At 37.0% G+C, this 22,500-nt stretch overlaps 1 protein-coding gene across 1 annotated transcript in view; it reads right to left on the bottom strand.

The window, feature by feature from the left end:
• The window catches only part of CDK14 (cyclin dependent kinase 14), a 654,255-nt gene that overhangs the window by 336,711 nt on the left and 295,044 nt on the right, over positions 1-22,500 (bottom strand). The window contains 1 exon segment of the mRNA XM_020987443.2: positions 1,025-1,087. Coding sequence (XP_020843102.1) covers positions 1,025-1,087 — 63 coding nt within the window.

Below are 22,500 nucleotides of genomic sequence, written 5' to 3' on the forward strand. Positions count from 1 at the left end.
TATACTCACACAGTCACAAAGACATTTACTAAAATAATTTGAAAGCAAAGGTTTTGGAATGTAGAGGAAGGGCTAATGGGCTGGAGGAACCAAACCTGGGTCCTGACAATGGTTCTGCCACTAACCACCTGAACAATTTGGGGCACTTAGTTCATCTGGGCCTCGCTTTCCCCATCTTCAAAAAGAAGATGGCAGACTTGCTTGAGGTGTCCGTTGGCTTGAATGAACTTTCTGTTTTTTCCTCCTCTTTCTCATAAGGAACATCTCTTTGGGAGATGCAAAAGTGGAAGACAACAATGAAAATTGTTGAATAACAATTTAAAATAATAAAATGCTCTAAAATAAAAAATAAATATTCTAAGGAAAAGAACATTTCTCATGTTCTAAAATAAAATAGAAAATAAATGTTCTAAGAAAAAGGACATAAATTTTAATGTTTAAAATAAAATAAATAAGAAAATTAATGTTCTAAGGAAAAGAACATCACTTTTAATGTTCTAAAATAAAGAGATAAAAATAAATGTTTTAAGAAAAATATTCTAATGCTGTAAAATAAAGGGATTAAAAAACTAATGTTCTAAGGAAAATAATATCAATTCTAGAATGCAACAATTTTTAAGAGACTTCTATGAAAAGAAGGCAAAACTGTATGGCAATTAGGAACCTGACTTTGGAGTCATGAAGTCCTGGATTTAAGTTTTGCGTCTCATAGATACCAAGGGGCAAGTCATTTAACCTCCCAGTGGCCCAAGAAATTTTGTAGACTAGCAATTACACAAAAGTTGATAGAGGTGGGCTATCTCACTTCCACTAGATCCCTGTAAACCTCCCCCCCTTTTTGTTTTTAACTTTCTACATTGGGAGGCAAGATACAAGCCTGTTAAACATATTGGCCAAACAGAATTCAGCTGGATCATGTGTTTTCTGCCCCCTTTACACAAGAAGAGAATGGTGGTAGTGAAGTTGTGACAATCTCCTTCAAAGTAGAGCATTAATATGTGGCTTTAAAAATGTCTTTACCTACCTTCACATTGTCAGGATGAAGCCCTCCGGGGTGTTTGTCCATATACTGACATAAATCAGTGTGCTAGAAGACAAATCCAAAGGAAAAGCGTATTAACATCCCTATGGCTCCAATACAAAGAATCAATAGTGTTCAACTTCAAAGTCTCTGTTAGTTCTGTACAAAGCACAGAAAAAGTGAGCGGTTTCCTTTTTAGTCTTTACTTTTGGCCTCCCTTCTCTCACCCTTTCTTTCAGCACCACTGCACTATGTCTTTACCTTCAGGCCCTTAATTCAGTTAAACTTCCCATGTGTTGGAAGCATTATGTGTCTGTGGGTAATTCTTTGACGTGCCTGATTTCTTTCTCAACCTGCATGGACAGCTCACTTATGGCCCCATGTCATACTTAACAGGCATAATGAACACTCAGTCTGTAGTCTCATTGTCTGGTATTTTACCCAGGTAGGATGGGAATACTTTTACCTCCTACACAAGATGAAATCACCACAATTAGTTTTAAAATGGAAATTATAATTTATCATATTCAATACTATGAAGTCCAGAAATATAAATAACTATTTCCTTAACTGCAGAAGTTTCACATACATCCGTAATAGAACTCAGTCGCTGTTTGTTAATTTCCTTAAGATCAAAAATGGGAGAAACCATTCCAATGACAAATAATAACCACAGGTTGCCATTTCTGTTAAGAATACCAGCTACAACTTAGTTTCGAATGCACCTTTTCTCTTGAAACATTTTCATTTATCTCAAGAAATAGATCTAAGTGACAAAAGATATTCAAAGATATTATTCAAATTCGTCATGTTCTCCTAGATGAAAGCCAAAGAACATGGTAGTAAGAATTATCTGAATACCTTTTGAAAAATATGAAGAAAATAAGGCATTTTATTCACTACTGACATATCAATTTTTATTAGATGCAGCTGGTGGTATAATGGAATGTGTGCTGGGCCTGGAGTCAGGAAGATCTGAGTCAAATCCGGTCTCAGATACCAGCTAGTCGTGTGACTCTGGCCAAGTCATCTAATCTCAATTTCCTCAACTGCAAAATGGTGATAATAATAGCACCTGCCTCCCAGGGTTGTAGGGAGGATCAAATAAGATAATGTTTATTAAAAATAACAACAACAACACACACTTAGCACAGTGCCTGGCATGGAACAAACAATAGAAATGCTTTCTCTTGCTAAAGTTTAATTAGAACATGGGTTAAAACTTTCAGGAATCTTGTTATAACAGTGTTCGCTATAGAACAGATTTTTATATGAGGCCAGTCCATGCAGGTCTCTACCTGCAGTAATCTTGTTGCTGTCACCAAAAAGTCTTTTGGATGAAAACATAGCATTATAGCAAGCATCATACGTAATAATCATAACTAGTATTTATCACCTTAAGGTTTGCAAAGTCCTTTACAAATATTATCTCATTTTAGCCTCACAACAAGGAGGTAGGCATTATTATTATCCATATTTTACAGATGAGGAAATTGAGGCAGACAGATGTCAAGGGACTTGCCTAGGATCATGTAGCTAGTAAGTGTCTAAATTCAAATTTGAACTGGGGTCTTGACTTCTGGTCGAGTGCTCGATCCATTTTGCCAGTTAGGTGCCATATGACCTTACCCAGTTAATTGGAAACAAAATAATAGATCACAAACTGATTCTTTCTTTTTCTTTCTTTCATTATCATTTACAGCAGAAACTTCTCAGAACTCAAGAAACTTGACTCTCTATGACTTTGAAAAAGAATTCATGGGGAAAGAAACAAATGCATAAATTTGGCATTGCAATACCATTTATCCTCAAAAGGCACGAGACAGTCAAACTTAGAAAATCACGGTCTCTGAGCTGGACAGTGACTCAGAGGTCCCGCTCAAATCTGAGCAGAAACCACTATGACAACATCCTCACCAAGTTTAGCCTCCACTTGAAGATGTCCAGAGAATAGGGTTCTACTATCTCCCAAGGCAGATCATTAAACATTTGGACAGCTCCAGTCCTTAACGATTTTTTCCCCCTTACACGACGGTGAAAACAGTCTCTGTAACTTCTGTCCATCTCTCAGGCTAAGCGAACCAAAGCTATTTTTTCTTCAGTACCAATAACATAGAAGTACATACATTGTTAAACTCAATAAGCAGGAAGAGTGTGTGTGTGTGTGTGTGTGTGTGCGCACCCATATCATTACATGTAGCACACAGAAGGTGTTGAATGGGTAATATGATTATTCACCAAACCCACTAATATCTAACTTGGATATTAACCTACTGAGAAGCACTAAGAGTAGGAAACTCAACCGAAAAGGATCTCGTTTTATGAGCTTCAATTTCCTCATCTGTAAAAGGAGGGGGCTCTCCTAAGTGACCAGTAAGATATGATTCAGCTTTAGACCTATGATTCTATTGTAAAGGCTGGTAATACAGTGCCAAATGTACTGTACTACCTCTGTGATGGTTAACAATTAATTCAAAACTGATGGGGCAGGGTTGCTCTGTACACGGTTTTTCTTCATTGTTAGCTGGTAAGTATCAGTCACGTCAAAATAAAATTATCCAGCATTTTTTTTCATTAAAATAGAACAACAGCTGCAGGAGAAACAGGAACTTGCTGGAAGATATTTCCATGAATATCTACGGAGGTCAATCAATTGTTCTCAGGTGCATTTTATTGATGTTTCAAACTTTTTATTCTCAATAACATCACAGTAATGTTCTACCCTGTATCGCTGAAACACTAACAGGAGTGGGCAACCTGCGGCAAAAATCAGTTGCTTATATGCATTCTCTGCAGGTATAACTTTCCTGATTCCAGTGTCTTCATTACTCCCATATCAAGTATTTCTTTTTTTAAGGATGCAAAAAGACATCCTTCCTTTGGGTCTCCCTTTCCCTCCCTTACTTCTTCTGAATTGACCCCTCAACTTCCCCAAAATGCAGACCCTGAGCACATTTAGGAATAGATTCATTTCCTGCATAATGGTCATGTTGGTGCATCACCACACCTAGGGTGAGGAAAAGTACCTACCAGAGATTCCCCTGTCACATGACCAATATCCTTCGGGTTCATATTCCTTCCACCCCAGCTACTTTGTGACTGAACCTAGATACAGTATCTGATTTGGAGTCTTACAGGGCCATCATGAACTTAGCGGTCAGGGGGAAGCTATAGATAAAAGTCGAAAGCTTAAGTCCTGATCTGAAATGTCACCATTTGTGACCAAGGGTCAGGGTTAGTCCACGGTTCAAGACCTGGGGTTAGACCTTGACTGCTTCATCTCCTTCAATCTTCAATTTATCTCTTACCAAGTCCAGATCTTTGCCTCATCCTATCACCCATTCCCCACCCCCACCTCATCCATCTCTGCTTTATTTAGGCCTGGACCAGGGACTAGCATTGGACAAAGTGTTACAGGGAGAGTTGTTTGGCATCTAAGACACTGAACTGCCTGGGAGGCCAACATAAGTTCTACAGAGCACTCTAGATAAATATAAAGCAAGGACCTGTAGCTGGAGTAATTCTGGTCCATGTCCAGCCCCCCAGGAGAAGGTAGGAGTAGAAATAAAACCTCCTATCCCTTCCAAGCTAAAGTTTTTCCTGCTTCAATTTTTTAAATGCTGATGATCAATTAAGCAGATTTTATTTTTCTTCACAGTATCAAAGGGAAGTAAGTACCTGAATTCTTGAGCTGATTTTTGACAGTAAAAGATTCAGATTGTGTCTCAAGCCATCCCTTAGAAAGGCCTGAAATGGAGCACCCATACATTTGTGATTACTTTCTCTGATCTTTTAAAACCTATGCTAACACCAGGGGAAGGGACCACCAACACGCTAGAGACTGATTGAGACAACATGATACCGGCAGCTCTCTACACTCATTCTGCTGAGTGGATGGGACACTATAGAGCAATCAATCCACCATCAGACTGAGCTTCAGAATTTTAGACCTTCAAGGGACTTAGTGATCATCTAAAGGTCTAAGGGTGCTTAACTTAGAGTGCATGAACTTTTAAATTTTTAAAAAACTAACTTTTTGATCATTGTATTTCATCACAATTGGTCTCCTTTGGTAATCTTATGTTTTCTATTTTATGCACTTAAAAATCATATTCTTCAGTTTATAGGTTTGACTGGACTTCTGGAGGGTTCTGTGGCACTCACACACACAAAACATTAAGAAGAGCTGATCTAGACCTGCTCTCCTACATTTCACAAATGAAACAAACTCAGGAGGGCTAACTTACCTGCACTAATTAGCAGTCAGTATCAGAGGTAGGTAGCCTGATTCCTAGCTCAGTGTTCTATACATCATGTGATGCACCTGACAGAGACTCATAAGAGCTGATTTTGAAGCTAGCCTCAGTCCCTTCCATTGTATGACTCGAACAAGTCATAGCAGGTGCTTAATAAATATTTGTTGAATTTAACGAAGTCACCTCATCTCTTTAGGTATAAATGCTTCACATCAAGGTAAACTTGTAGAGACAGCCTGGAACCGTGAGGGATTTGGAGTCAGAAGACTGAGTGTAAATCCATCCCTGTCATTTCCTATTTTGGGCAATTAATTAACTTCCTCATTGGTAGAATGAACAGATTAAACTACTACAGATGTCTCTTCCAGTTTTAAATATATGATCCCCTGATGAAATAAGGCAAGGGAAGGAAGGTAGACATTTCACTTGCTCTCCTCTTTAACAACATGCCCCCTCCTTACTTCTCTTAATTTGAGGATCCATTTTTTTGTTCTTTCTTCTCATCCTTATCCTTGCTCTTATCACCTTTCATTCTCTGCTTACATGAGTTTACAAACGCTTACTTCTCCTCTAAATACCTACTTGTTTCACTCAGATCTTACAAAATCAACTTCAAAAACATCAACAACAGCAATAACTTAGAGACTGTTGAGTCTAACCACATCATTTTAGAGATTAGGAAACTAAATTGAGGCCTAAAAATGGTAAGCCAATTCAGGAAACATTAAGTACCTACTGTATGCCAGACACTATACTAAGAACTGTGACTTGCCCAGGGTCACAAGTCATGTATGAGTGGAAAGAATTGAACCCAGGTTTTCTTGGCTTCCACGCCAATCACACTGTCTTTCCATAGTTTTGTCTGTACCCTGGTCTTTCTTCATAGTATAAGAATGTGGACTGGATTTTTAGGATTGGTTTCTGAGTATCTAAATTTGTGACTTATGAGGCAATATTTCAGAGAATTTTTTTATGTCAACTGCCAGCATAAGCTAAAGACAATGGCAATAAAAATTTTAACATTTAAACAATGTTATAACATAGTAAAAAGAACATTAATCAGTGGACTTGGCTTTGAATCTTGATTCTACCACCTACCACCAGTGTAACATTGTCCAAGTTATCTGATCTCCACAGGCCTCAGTTTCCTCATTTGAACTAGATGGCCTCAGAAATATCTTTCAGATCTAGACCTAGGATTTTTAAAAGGATTGTCTTTAGTTTCTATATCAAATGTTCAAGGGGTGTGTGTGTGTATGTATATGTGTATGTGTGTGTGTGTGTCTGTGTGTATGTGTTTTAAATAATTTTTCCAATGGTCACATAGGATCACACAATTTAGAACTCTCACTGGAATTTTCTAGCCTAACCTACTTATTTTAGAGACAAGGAAACAGAGGCTTTGGGTGAGTCAATTAATTTCCTAAGGGCATATAGTTAGTGGGAAAGCCTGGGTTCAAAACCAGTGCTCTTTCATCTCAGCTGAGAAGAAGAATGAAAAAAAAAACACAAAAAAACAAAAATGGGAGGAAGAGGCCTCTGGCTAATCATGATTGATGTTAACAAAAAAAAAAAAAGACTGATGACAGATTGTATACCTGTTGTTCAAGAACTAGCCTAGCTAAGTAAGAAGCTTATTACCAATGTGACTGCAGGGTGATTTATTTTGTTCACAGCAACTCTTGAAGACCATCTAATGCAGTGTCAAACTTTCAGCCTGCCCAAATGGGGCCAGTACCAGATTAAAATGTGAGTCAGAAATGTTTAACAAAACAAATAAAATTACAACACAGATAATGTTAATTTCTGGTTTTCTAAATCAATACGTGGCCTAGAGGGATACATTTCTATCGGAATTGGCACCACCATTCTGGTGGGTTTTAGAAGGGCTGCAATATTCATCTGTGGAGAAATTGTACAACCCTGAAAAACTGAAGTAAGAAGCCCCTAGTCACATCCCCTGAAGTTTTCATACTATACTCCGGGGTACGGGTGGGATAGGGGGGTGGAACTTATTGATTGCAATCAAAATTTTAACAAGTTTGCCAGTTTGATTTCTGATACTATTAATGACTGGGGAGTAGGAAGAAGAGAGACTAGATACTAGAGGCCAGAATGTTTACAAATGCAATAAGTAATAGCTAATAGTGACAGGTAAGACACAAAAACTACAAAAAACAGGCACAAGAATTCAAAAAACTTAACTGTCTGAGGTAATTTATTAATGGGGAAAATAGCCCAAGGCACACCCACAGCGTGTAAATCAAGATTATCTCTGAGAATTATAATTGATGTTCAAAATGAGGACATCATTTTGAAGTTAGGAATCGTTAGGAAAAGATTAAAGTATATTAAATTGTGTGTATATATGTATATACATGTATACACATATACATGTATTATATATATATATATATATAATATATTCATATATATATGGAGAGAGAGAGAGAGAGAGAGAGAGAGAGAGAGATGTGTATGGAGAGAGTGCATATATGTAGTATTGTTTACCTTTTAGTTTAAAAATCCACTATGTATGTTATTTTGTTGTAAAGTTTAATACACATATATTTTTATATATGTGGTGAATTTTCCAACACAAGTAATTTAAAGCTTGGGGCTTGTATAAAAATATATACATACATACATACATATATATATCTTTCCTCATTCCATGACAATATTGTATTTTTAAAATCTTTCCATTGTAGTTAAATTATCGAAAAAGAAAAATGATATGTTAATTTAACTATTGGGAAGACCTGAGAGAAGAAATTTTTCAAGGTATGAAAATTTCCACTTAAATAAGAAAAAATTAAATTTGGTGATGAAGTGAGAATTTTCCCTGACAAGCATCCAACTTAAAAATGAACCAACCATTCAATAAACAGTAGTAATTTGCAGTGAATTTTAATGGGGGTGTTGGACTTTCAAATCAATTCAACAAACATATACTAGGAACTTCTGTTCAGTCACGTCCAATTCTTCATGACCTAATTTGGGGCTTTTTTGGGCAAAGATACCAGAGTGGTCTGCCATTTCCTCCTCCAGCTCATTTTGCAGATTAGAAACTGAGAAAAACACCATTGCCCAGGGTCACACAGCTAGTAACTGTCTGAGGCTGAATTTGAACTCAGAAAGATGAGTCTTCCTGATTCCAGCCCAGCACTCTATGCACTGTGGTACCACCTGTCTGCTCGCTAAGCTCTACCATGCACCAGGAACTAGTAGGACCTGGTGATACAAAGAAAAAAAAAATCCAAACTGCCTTTACCTTCAAAAAGCTTACATTCATTTTGTAAAGAAAAGGCTTCCATAAATAGAATCCTTGAGAATGTTGAATAAAAGATGACCATTTTTTCCCCCTCTAAACTCAGAAAATCCTGTTAGCATCAACCTTTCTCCATTTATCATAATCTATTCTTTGAGTTTGCATCCCAATATTGACCAAATGACTTAACTTCTCTGTGCCTCAGTTTCCTCAACTGTTAAATGAAGGTGTTTAACCTGACTTCTCAGGTCCCTTCTAGTTTCAAATCTATGATCCTATGATTATATTCTTGGATTCCTTTTTCATCAACTGATTTTCCATGAAGTGACACTCCATCTTCCACGTGCAGTCAAGCTTTCTTTTCATTACTTCCCAAGCTTGTCACTGATTCCCCAAATATGATGTCTGCCACTTGCTCAGTTTCTGGTCATGTTAACCACGAAGTCCATGGTTTTCATCTACTCATTTGGAAGGCTTTCAGAAATGTTTCCAAAATATGGCAATGAAAATGACAGAGTATCATTTTCATCCTCTTTCCCGAAAATGAATGCCAGCCAAGGTCCTTCCACTAGTAGATTACTCACTTTGAAGTCCTATTGAAGACAGCCACTAACAGGACAACCGCGCCTTGATTAAGCTTTTCTTTTTGATGTCCCTAAGGAGCTCATCCAACCAAACGAGGGTCAATCATTTTAAGTTTCTGACCATATTGTTATCAAAAAAATCACATGCTGCAAGGGCAAAAATGAAGACTTCACAGAAAAGGACATGCTAATGTCACTTCATTCACTTGTCTTGTGGGTCTGGCTTTTTTTCCTGAAGTTAGTAGAATTTTTATGCCTAGACAGCTAACACTTTACTATAAGTACCTGTTGGCAGACAGCCTGGAAAGCCAGCTGGCCTCTGAAGTGAGCCTCAGGTCTAGCCTCTGGCACAGACTGGGTAGGTGACCCTCAGTGACAAGCTCTCAGTGTCCCAGGCGACTCGAGAAATCCAGGGTTCTTACCCCGGGGCCTGTGACCTTGTTGTTGTTGTGATACTTTGATAACTGTACTTTATAATTTATGTTGCCTTTTTAATCCTATGTATTTTGTGGATTTGCAATATTATTCTGGTCAGGAGGCTGCTCCATGGCCCATAAAAAAGGCTAAGAACCTCAACTTTAAGACTTGAATTTGCAGAAGTGGAATTGTGTTGGTGGAGAGACTTCGAGGTGCTGATGAAATCCCAGGTCAGGAACGTGACCGAGTTCTCTTGGTGCCCGCTCTGAACCTGACTAGGTGGTACATAGCTTTGGGCAAACACAACTTCTCCATTTGTAAAATAGACCAGGTAAACTTAGCTCCCTTTTCAGCTCTAAAGTTTTGAGATCAATGAATTCAGGAAAATCTGTGTGCTACTGGAATGTAGGATATTTTGAATTTAAAAAATGGTATAAATAACTCCTCTATCAGGAAGCTAAGTGTCAGGAAGATATGGGCTCAAATAGCTTACTACCTCTGTGAGGCTACTCACTTAACCTATGCCTCAGTTTCCTCATCTGTAAAATGGGGATTAAGATAACACCTACCTCAAAGGATTGTTGTGAGGATCAAATCAGAAAACATATGTAAAACACTTTGTGATCCTCAAAGCACTACATAAATGCTTGTTAGTAGCAGTAGTAGTTCTTCTTCTTCTTCTTCTTCTACTACTACTACTACTACTACTTGTGCTGCTACTCTAGAGTAGTGCTGCTACTGCTGCTGTTACTGCTGTTGCTATCACTACTACTACTTCTGCTGCTACTGCTGCTGCTGTTGCTGCTACTACAAATACCAATGCTAGTACTACCACTACTAAATGTGGAGAAATTGAGGGCAGAAAAATGTAGTCCCCCCTTCCCTAAGTTGGCATTTAAATCAAAGTTAGTGATGTCCAGTTTTTCCATCACTGGTGTACAGTATGACTCTATAAATTTCAGACTTTGGTAGCCATAATTCTTGATTGTTAAATTCATTACAGAGAAATCATAGAAAGAAGGGGGAGGGGGAAGAGAGAAATAGAGACTAACATTTATGTAGCAAACACTGGAGTTACATTAGACATGCTATCAAGAATATCAATAAGAACATCAATATCAATAAGAAATTAATAGGATTTCTTGTTAACACACTGCAGGCAGGTGGTTTGTCTCTGTTTCTCTCTTTCCCATGTACCCTTACTCAAAAGCAGGACATGCACAGAGGGAAATACTACCTCCTGTATCCAACACAAGGATCCACAATATCTATCCACTCTAGTGCAAAGTTCTTCCATGTCATTTATCTAAACTCAATCAGATAGAGAGGAAAACAGAACTAGTGAAAACTATATTACTGTGTGGAACAGACTGTGGCATATAATTTTAAAGCTCTGTGCCTGGGGAAAAACATTTTCTGAGAAAAGACTAAGTTATCATGCAGATATTGAGTGTTTAATGTGTACACAGTACAATGCCATAATGAATCCAAATTCTGGTTGAACTGAGATGGTAAAAAAAAAAATCATCAGTAAGTACTGAAAAATGGCATTTCCTCCCCTGAAGCAAGGATTCTAATGAAGACTAGATGAATAAGTTTTTAACATTATCCTAGAACATGATTAAGACATTATGCCAAGTGGTCTTTCTTTTCATCCACTTTATCTCTGCCCTACCTTGTCAAAAAAAATTAATGGAACACATTTTCCAGTATGGGGGGAAGAGAGAGGAGAGACAGATGAAGATGGAAGGATGGTGAGAAAGAGAGGGAGAGGAGAGGGGAAGGCGGACAAATAGAAAAAGAAGGCGAGAGGAGAAATAAAGGGAGGGAGAGTAAGAAAGGAGAGAAAGGAGATGGCGACAGCAGGGAGAGAAGAAAAAAAGAGAGATGGAAGGGATAGAAAGCATGCACAAGTGTTTAGATGGATTTAAAACATTTAAGAATTATTGAAATTTAAGCAACAACTATACATGTTCCCTGGCAGTGGTGGGGAGGGTGAGTCAACACTCTGGCTTGGCTGGGACAACATGCCCAGCCTTTCCATAACAATTATATTATTACAGCTTATTCCTAATTAAATTAGTCATTTCTTTCCCCCATGTAATCTATTCGCTTTCTCCTTCTTGGTCAGGATAATGCTCTATGTGACTTAGCTGTCCTCTAATTCTGCCTAATTGGTTTCAGCTGTCATTTCTGAAGCTGACATGCATGGACAGCCTGGGGCTGGTGAATGGAACAGGAAGGGTTTCCAAACACATTCCCATCATGTTAAACCAGCCACGAGAAAGAGTTCTTCCATTAAAACAAACACTGGACTATTTGGCTTCTGGCAATGACATCATGCAGCAGACAGATCGAATTGTTTCACTGAGGCAGCAAGACTGTTGCAAGCCATTCTTCTCTGATAAAGACAAACGTTCCTGTTATTTATGCCCTAGCAAGTTCTAAGGATTGAAACAGTTTGCCCGTTGTTGCAACTAATTCTAAAGTTGAGATTTGTCTTTTAAAATTGCAACTAGAGAACAAGAGATTTTAAAATGAATTTCTTAAAATTAAACGCAGTACATTTTAAACTTAAACAGAATTTTAGGGAATCTTTGAATTTTTAATAGAAATTTCATTGACATCTTTTTATAGATATCAATCACATTTCCCCATGCATTCTTCCCCTTCCCCCTCCCAGAGATCCACACCAAATAACAAAGAATTTTTTTAAGTTCAGCAATACCAAGTAACACATTAAAAAATATCTGACATTACTGTAGTGTTATATACCTATAGCACAGTTCCCCAACCCCTGTACCAAAGAATGGGAGGTGCCTTCTCATATCTCTTCTTTAGGGGGCAAGCCTGGTTATTACAACTTCATAGCATTCAGATTCAATTGTTTTCTTATTGTTATTTTTCTTTCTATTTATACTCTTTTAGTCACTGTATATACTGTTTTCCTAGTTCTGCATCAGTTCATCTGAGTCTTCCTATGGTTCTTGATATTCATCAGTCATCATTTCTTACAGGACAGTGATATCCCATCACATTCATATACCACAACTTGTTTAATCACTCCTCAGCTTTACTATGATAACAAACAAGAACTGCCATAAATATTTTGGTGGATATGGGGCATATGTGTGTGTGTGTGTGTGTATACACACATACATGCATGCACACACACATACATATATAATCTTTTGTTGAAAGGGTGAGGACGATTTCATCTCTTTCTTGGCCTAATTCCAAAATGCTTTCCGGGATGGTTGGTTGAATTCGCAGCTCCACCAAGAGTGCCCTAGTGAGTGTGTCAGTGTGTCCACAGCCCCTCCAACACCGACTCTTCAATGGCAAAGATGACTTCTTGTCATCTTTGCCAATTGCTGAGGATGAGGTGAAAGTTTGTAATTATTTTGATTTGTGTTTCTATTAGTATTATTGACTTGGAACGTTCTTTCACCTGGCTGCTAATAGTTTTAAAATCTTCTTTTGAGAACTCAATGTTCATGTCCTTTTACCACACATCTTGCTCAAGTTATAAACTGTCTGCACTGCTGAAGAATATTAGCTTGTAGGTAGGCATAAGAAGAACTTGGAAAATGTTCCACCTCCTCTCATCACAACAAAGTATCACCTACCCGGATGACAATTTTTAACAATTTCAAGTAATCACTTCCAAAATATGTTCTTGCATTGAGTTTTTCATAGCAAATTGATTCTAATGGAAGACTGGAAAAAGAATGGAATGTCCTGATTATACAAATATCTCATGGACTTGTAAGAAAGGTGAATAAAACAGGGTCAGCATGGGCCAGTAGACAGCATGGGGTAGTAGACAGAGAACCACACTCAGTCATGAAGACCTGGGTTCAAGTCCCACCTCTTGACATACACTGATGTATGACTCTAGACACTTAAAATTCCTGGACAACTCTCCAAGTACAAATTGCAGAAAAGCTTGTGATGTGCATTGGTAGAAGATGTTCCACACTGGGAGCTCCTTAAACTGATGACATCACAGGGCTAGTTAAAACAAGTAAAGACATAAAAGAAAGACTCATTCCAATCCATGGCTCATGGGATGAGTTAAAACAGAAATGAAGCCATTTCGGTTCTTTTCCCTCCCCTGAAACTCCTACCACAGATGCCTTGTAAAAAACTGAGAAGAGCAAAGGAATAAAGATTCACTTTCAAGGGCATTAGAAAATGAAATAGGAGAAAGGGGACAGGAAGGGAGTGAGAAGAACAATGGAAGATGGGTGAGAAGAAAAGAAGAGAAAGAGGACCTCTGTAGATTAATTGAGGACATTTCTGACAGGTTCAAAAGAAATGAAAGAAGTCATCCTTTGATTAACACTGGATTGCTATGGACAGGGCTAACACGCATGCTAGAGACTAGATGTCTCTCTGAAAGCATCAGATTTTCAGAGTTATTATAATGGCACTGGGAAATGGGAGTGGGGGTTAGAGGGGCCAGAACTCAACCTAGGTTGGATCTAAATTGATTTATCTTGCATATGAATGGAATTTTAAAATTTACAAAATGTTCACAAATACCATCATTATCTTAGTCAATACATCCACAAATTTTGTAGTTTTATTATTATTATTTTTGCAAGATGATTTGTTTTCTTTTGGATCATGACTATGATCTTATTCAGGCAGGGAACTCCCATTATGGAAACTCCATCCCTGGATGTAAATTGGCAACTTTTCTATAACTTACAATATTAAAGAGCTGGCCAGGGGAGCTAAGAGGACAAGTGATTTCTTGTGGTCACACTGTTAGTTTGCTGGAGAGGCAGGATTTGAAATCAGATTTAATTAACTAGAAGACTATAACACTATATCCGCTATATCATGCTGCTTCTCATATGCTATTTATAAGGAGGACAGGGGGTAGAAAGGCCAACAATCCCAGAAAACTAAAACTCTAGCACTAAATTATCGGTGTTGTGGTACAGACTAGGCAATCTTTACCTCTCTTGTGTCAGGGACCCCTTTGGCAGTGTGATGAAATCCATGGACCATTTCTCAGAATAATGTTTTAAATGCATAAATAAAATTCATAGGATTATAAAGAAAGCTAATAATTTTGAAATAGTTATCACAATATTTTTTCAAGTTCGTGGATCCCAGGAATAGACAAAGAACACATACACCTCAGATGTACTGAGATATTTCTTTTTCTATTTGTTTACTTAGCAATATCTGCCTCAGAAGCCACAGCCATTATGTTCCAGTCATCTTTAAAGCCATGCTACAATTTCATGGAAGACCGAATTGTCATGCTATTTAGACAGAGCTGGAAGCAGGGCAGAGAAGATCTTGTCACAGTCTTGACCACAGGTAGGAGGGTCAAATAGCAATAAAATGATTTCACCACCTCACTCAGCATTCAAAGCTACTGAACTCTTCTGCACTCTGGAAATAGCTCCAATTTCCCTAGCAGGATGATTCAAAGAGAAAACCTTAATTCCTCAACCCAAAATCTAAAATGATCATAATTTCTAAACCTAAAAATTGGGGCAAATGGTTTGGCCAAGGGATGTTCTGTTTGCAAAGTCTTTTTGAAAACATACTTTCTTTCCTTGAAACTAGAATTGTTCTGGGAAAATCTAGGGCATATAGTGACTGTATCAAAAGTCCATGCCCTAAAAATCCTTAGCATGAAAGAGTACTGGTCCTTGCAAAGAAAATGTTAAAACAACATTTACAAAAAGATCTTTATGGCATAAAATATTGTCTTAAATAAGAACCCATGAGATTCTATTCTTCAGACTCCCCAAAGCAGCACAGGCCATGGCATTTCTCAGCTTTTGCATACTTCATGCATCCCCCTTTCTTTCGTTCTCCCCATCACCACCACCCCCACTACCACCACCACACCAATGACCAATCAGCAGTACTGCATTCCAGACAAAAAATTCCTTCTCCAGTTTTTGTCCCTTGAATTTTCACAGTAAAGCTCTGAATGAGTGAACAAGTGGATTGGCATAGCAAGCAGAGTGGGGCGTTTGTTTTCTGATGCATGAAAACTTAAGAATAAAATTTTAAAAATAAAAGTTAAAATACAGGTTATCCCAAAAGTCTAAGACTTGCAGGACATTCCCTAATGAAACAGTTCAACTTAGATCCTTTCCAAAGTTTCATCATAGTAAAAAAATAATAATTAAAGGACATACTACATATGTATGTTCATGTTTTTTAAGGACTTTGGGAAGGGACCTGTGATTTCTTTGGTATATAGAACTCCTGGTGAAGAAACTCCTATCAAACTCCATCAGATTAGAACCTACTCTGCAGCTCAGAATATCTTTAACTTGTCTGGGACACTGAAAAGTAAAGCGATTTTCCTAGGGCCATAAGCCAGCCTGCATCAGATGCAGGCTTCAAATCCTTGTTTTCCAGATTCTCAAAACAGCCCTTTTTACACTTATTCTGCATATGTGACTGATACATACATACATATACACATATATGTGTGTAGAACATGCATACATACATATATACACAGAGAGAGAGCTATGTGAATACACATGAATTCAGACTTGGGTTCCAACTCTTTCATGATCTATACTACAAGTCATTTAACTTCTCTGGGTCTCAGTTTCCTCAAATGTAAAAGGTTTTTCTGATGGTCAAATGAGTTAATGTATATCAAGTGCTTTAAAACCCTAAATTATATAAACTATGTAACTACATATAGTTATGTATACTATACTATATAATGCTATATACTATACTATATAATATATATACTAATACTATATAACTAATATATATTATACTATATAACTATACCATATAACTCATATAATAATATATCACTCACATAATATATAAACTATATAACTAATTATATAAACTATATAGCAATTACTTAAACTTCAATTAATATTAACCAAATCATTATTATATTACATATTAATAAACATCTATTATGATCTGCTATTAATATTAAAAATTATTATTCTTTTTCTAGTTCTGGCTCTGTCATTGACAACCTGTAGTTGTGATCTTCAGTAAATATTTCCATTTTCTGGGCCTCATTTTCCTCAACTTTAAAATGAGACTGGTCCTTATTTATTGCTCATATATTAGGAGTCTAAGCCACACTTCATCAATATTTCCCCAACTCTTCATTTCCTCTTTCATGCTCCTACTTCACACATCATCACCCTTGACTTCCTTTCCCTTCCAACCCAACTATCAGGAGGACTGTTGGCATTTAGGATGAAGTTTCTAGTTAGAATTAGTTATAATATTTAAGATCCAACCCTCCTTTGGTTTTAATTTTCTTATTCAAATTACAATACTTAAGGTAGCAGACAAAATAGAGAATTCTTTTTAAAAGACATTTGTTTTGTTATTCAAGTCTTCCTCTTCAAAATCTTTATCTTTCTTCCTACTGGATTTGACAAAAGCTGGAAGAAAGTTTATTACCAAATTCCTGGAGAAACCATGGGATGGAAATAACCAGAGCTCAAATAAGGATAAATGTAGAACTTGTACATACTGTGAACTTTGGAAATTGGAATAATGTCTTCAAAATTATTTTATTGGATTCACTATGGCCTATCTCATGAGAGGAGTACATATGACTTATACTATGCTAATTAATATGCATGCTTCATTTCTCTAAATAAAAATCAGTGTTCTAAAGGCTAAAGGAACCTTGAAAGAAAGCAATTTGCCTTATACTCAGCAGTAGGATTGACTTTCATATTTAGGTTTAAATTTAAATCTCACCACCATTGTAAAGGAGCCATTTTATTTTTAAGAATCAACATGCATACTTTTGTTTTAAAATTCCACTAGGCACATGTATCAAAATATTTACATAATGATAACCATACCACCTCATAATCAAAACACCAAAACAGGGCCAACAAAACTTTAAGCTAGCAGTGACCAATCCTAAAATTTCTCCTTCTAGGCAGGAAATCTGCCCAAAAACTTCATTCCTTAGACATTTTTTTGCAGGCCTAAAACTTTCCAAGTAGACAAATAACCTAAAAGAGATGATCCATTTCCAACCAGTTCTACTGGTTTATAATATTTTCATAAGTCTAGGTCATAGGTAAATATCAAAGGCTTATGTACTTAATTCACAACCACTAATATGAAAATAGTATGTAAGTGGATGATTTTTTCACAGTTGTTCTCAGATATGCAACATAAAAAGGCTGTATGGTGTGAGTAGCAGAATATTATAGTCTTCAAAAAATTAAAATTAAGAGTTATCAAAGGATAGAAAGGTTCATGGTGAATGTGAACAGGCTGCAATATATGACCTATCAGGGATTGCACAGGAGAAGCAACATAGAAGTTAACTGGAAAATAATAGAACAGTCAAGAAGGGAGAAAAAGGGATGACTGCTCAGCAGCATTACAATGCACTGTTAGCCACACAACTGAAAAATATGATGACGCATAAATATTGGATGAAACATCCTTTTGTCCCCTGCCCCCATGCAGGATTTATAAAAGGTGATAAAGAATCACCCAGAAAGGGTAGGCACAGGGGAGTTTTGATCTGCATCACTGAAGGGGAGACACAAGTCTTGGATCCGTTATAAGAAGCATTTTGTGCATTTTGAATGGCCATTTGAATTTGGCCATTCTTTACTCAGAGAACACAGACATAACGTTCCTTTGAGATTATTCAAAATAAAAAGGAGCTGGAAGTGTAAGGAACAATGAGTTATTATAGGTCTTCATGGACAGACTAAAGCAGGCAAAAAAATGAAACTACTAATTATCACCTACAATAATTATCACAGAATTGGATATTTTGTCACATAGAGCTGGATTTCTAATTTTTCCCCTATTTGAAGATGGGATCATTTCAGGTGACTGGAATTAAAGATTTTATTTTTGTACTAATCTTCAACTTTACCAGATGGCAGATAATTATTTTGCTGGAATTCTCCCCAAATCATTTTAAAATTACTTGTACTGTCAAACAAGAATCATAAAATTTGTAAATTTGAAGAGATCTTGGTGGTCAACTAGTCCAACCTATAGACAAAAGAAATCTCAAAATCATATACCCAGCAAACAGTCAGCTAGCCTCTTCTTGAAGACTTCCAAGAAAGGAGAACATGTAATGCAACAGAGAAGACAAAACAAAACAAACAAACCAAAACCAAATGAATTGATCCAGTCCAATCAGAAGGCAAAGACTCTATCCATGACATGGACATGACCTTTATAAGAAAGAGATCTAAAATAATATGGCTTTTTCCCTGTAGGAAATTTCCAACTTTAACTATTTACCGATAATTCTCTACTCGTTCGAAATAACATTTTTTAAAAGGCTATGTTTAATTCCTCTTCAGATGAGGTATTTTAAGTCACTGCTTCCCCCAATAAGGGAATCTAGGCTCTAAATGGTATGTTTTCAAATTATGTTAAAAACAAAAAAAGTTTTAAAGCTGCAAAAGATATGGAATTATACTCAAGAAAACAATTACGTGTGTTACAAAGTGTACTCTAAACTCAACTGTGTTTCTGTGGATAATCACTGTGCCCACCACAGTATATGCTAGAAGATTTGACATATTTCAGTCACTGATGAGAAAAAAATATTTATGGCAAGGATTTTATGTATATATGTGTGTGTGTGTGTGTGTGTGTGTGTGTGTGTGTGTGTGTGTGTACATATGTATGTATGGATATGTACTCAGGATAGATGGAATAAAGCCAAGAGAATATGGAAGGTGGCTAGGAAGTTCTGATAACTACGAAGTAGAAATGAAATGTGGACACCCAACAGGACAGTAATAAAAAGCTATTGAAATAACTAATGTCAACCACAATTCTTCATGAATTATGGAAAACAATGCCTTCCACAAAGGAGGCACTTAATAAATGCTTGTTAAACTGAACTGAAAACCTATTAGGAAAAGAGAATTGACATTTCTTCTGCCAATTAAGGCAAAAGGATAGCTCAACATACAACATGGATTGAAAGGGACCTTATAATTTATTCTATTTTTTAAATTTCTTTCATGGTTCAGCCTCTCTCAGGCTGTCTTTAAACGAACAGAAATCAACTCTATATTTTTAGTTATTTTAAGTGAATAACTAAAACTCTGATATGGAATGATTCAGTCTCTGTTGAACACCAGCACTATGACACCAAATGCCTGATGGACATCTCATGATGCCTGAGTAACCTCAAACTCAACTTGCCCAAAAAAGAACATATTGTCTCCCTAAATGAGGTATTCCTAACCTCAGATCCATGAACTTGCTTATCTTTTTTATGTTGATAACTGTATTTCAATAAAATTAGTTTCCTTTATAAAACTATAATTTTATTTTATGCATTTAAAAATAGTAATTTGAGAAATGGTTCAGCAGTACCACCTGACTTTCAAAGGAGTCCATGACAGGAAAAAAAAAGGTTAAGAATGCCTACACTAAACCTATCCCCTCCTCCAAACATACCTGTTCCTATTGAGACACCAAAATTACTCCAATCATCCAGGTTCAGGACCTTAGAATCATTCTTGATTCTCCAATCAGTTACCAATTCCTGCCAAGTCTAGCAGCAGCAGCAGCTAACACATACAGAGTATCTATTGTGTGTCAGGCAATGTGCTAAGAGTTTTACAAATATTATTTTATTTGATCCTTACAACAACCCTGGGAGGTAGGTACTATTATTATCCTCATTTTACACATGAGGAAACTGAGAGTTTAAGTGACTTGGGCAGGGTCACAAAGCTAGTGATTGTCTGAGGCTGAATATGAACTTAGGTTGTCCTGAGCACTCTGTGTACTATACCACTTGGCTAACTCACACAAAGTCTAACACCACAAAGTCTGGCCATCACTTCCGGGCCCAATTCACTGTTGTCTGCAATGTCTGTCCTAGATACATATACTTATCTCTTTGTTCAAAAGCATGTCCTAAGATGAACAAAAGACATTTTTCTTTTTATTTTAAATGTTTTTATTTTTAGTTTTCAATATTCACTTCCATGAGATTCTGAGTTTCAAAATTTCTCCCCATCTCGATATTTTCCACACTAATAAATAACAATCTAAAATAAAAAAATATACCAATAGGCAGAATATCCCAGTAGAGAAGCAATGGAATTTGAATCAAGAGATCTGAGTTTGAATTCCATATCTACAACTTACAAACCGGGACCTTAAACTCCATTGAGTCTTCCCATCTTTATTTATAAAGTAGGGGTGATACACATACCACCCACTTCACAGATCCATTGTGATGAAAAGTGATTCACAAAGCACTACATATAGTACATATGAATATAATATTTGTTTTCTCAATCTAGTTAACTCTAGGGAAAAAAAAAAAGAAAGATTAGTTCAGCAATGTTTGTTCCCAGCAACTGGGGTCATTGGGACAACAAATTTTCTTATACACATTAAATGCTTCCAAGCTACACAACTGATACTCAATTTCTGCTGGAGATTCATGTTGAGCTTGCAGGAGGTCTCAAGGACCTCGCTTCATCAATTTTTTTTTTTGAAATCACAATAGCATCCCTCTAGTCTTTTGGTACCAATCCTGTCCTCAGTGATCCTAGTAACTACAAGATGTGACTCTGCCATTTTATCTGCCAGTGCTTTCAGTGTTGAGGAATCTGATTTGTTGGGTCCTAGAAATTGATGAGGATGGTAACTTTACATACTGATATACTTTCTGATTGTGTTTACATATATCTTTTGATTTCTTTATGCAGAATGGAAAAGAAAGAAGCAAAGCTGAGTAATTCTCCTTTGTCCTTGTCTTCTGTAAATACTTCACCATGTCTCCTGAGCAGCATGCCTAGTTCTTACTACACAGAAGATATATAGATCGTCTTCATCTGAAAACTTGAAACCTCTCCTGATATGTGAGCTTCTCTTTGAGTGAGTGGAATACAACAATAGTCTCTCTGAATGCCTTCAGGAATACCCATTACCTTGTCTCTAAGGAGATGGCAGGGGAATTTTCACCCAGTTTTGTGTGGGTTTTTCACCAAGAAAGGAGGCAGGTAGGTGGTGGAGGGGATAGAAGATTGACCTCAAAAGTTAGGAAGAACTGAGTTCAAATCCTACTAGCTCTGGCCCTGGGCAAAGCATTAACCTCTCTCAAGCTCAGTTACCTCATCAAGAAAAAACAGAGGATAGTAAGAGCAGCTACTTCACAAGGTTGGTTGTGAGGATCAAATGAGATAATATATGTAAAGCATTTTGCAAACCTTAAAATGCCATTGAAATGTTGTCCATTATTATTATTCTACTCATCCTGCATTCCTCAGCATTCCTGAAGCACAGTAGACTTTTAATAAACGTGTCATCTATGATTTATAAGGCTGGCCAACAAGAATTTCTATGAGTAGCAAGTCATTCCCAATTCACCTTCCTCCCTACTCCCTTATCCTTGTCTCATTTGAAAGCACCAAAAGCATCTGAGATGCTGTATGGGTGCCCAGGCAAACCATGAGTTGTATCTGGGACAATGCACTCTACTTGGAATGGTGAAGGTGAAAGAGAGCTGTGAGGTCTGAGGAAGTGAATATGGCAGAGAAGTGTGCCGAAGTAAAGAGGTCTTAAATGATTTAGAAAGTTAATTCAATCCATACATTTATTAAGCACTAATTATGCCCTATACCTCTACTAACATGTAAGTCTAATGTCTCATCTTGGTACAGAGGGGATTCCTAACAACGACAGCAGCAACTAACATTCATATAGCCTTACTATGTGCCAGACCCTATGCTAAGCACTTGAAAAATAATTAGCTCATTTCATTCTCATAACAACCCTAGGAGATAGGTGTTATATTTATCCCCATTTTACAGAGGAGGAAACTGATGCAAACAGAGTTAAGTGACTTGCCCAGGGTCACACAGCTAGTTGGTGTCTGAGGCCAGATTTGAACTCAGATCTTCCTGACCTCAGACTGTGCCACTTAGCCTCCCCAGAGTGGTG

Source organism: Phascolarctos cinereus, unplaced genomic scaffold, assembly GCF_003287225.1.
Source record: "Phascolarctos cinereus isolate Bilbo 61053 unplaced genomic scaffold, phaCin_HiC Scaffold_1;HRSCAF=81, whole genome shotgun sequence".
Taxonomy (NCBI): Eukaryota; Metazoa; Chordata; class Mammalia; order Diprotodontia; family Phascolarctidae; genus Phascolarctos; species Phascolarctos cinereus.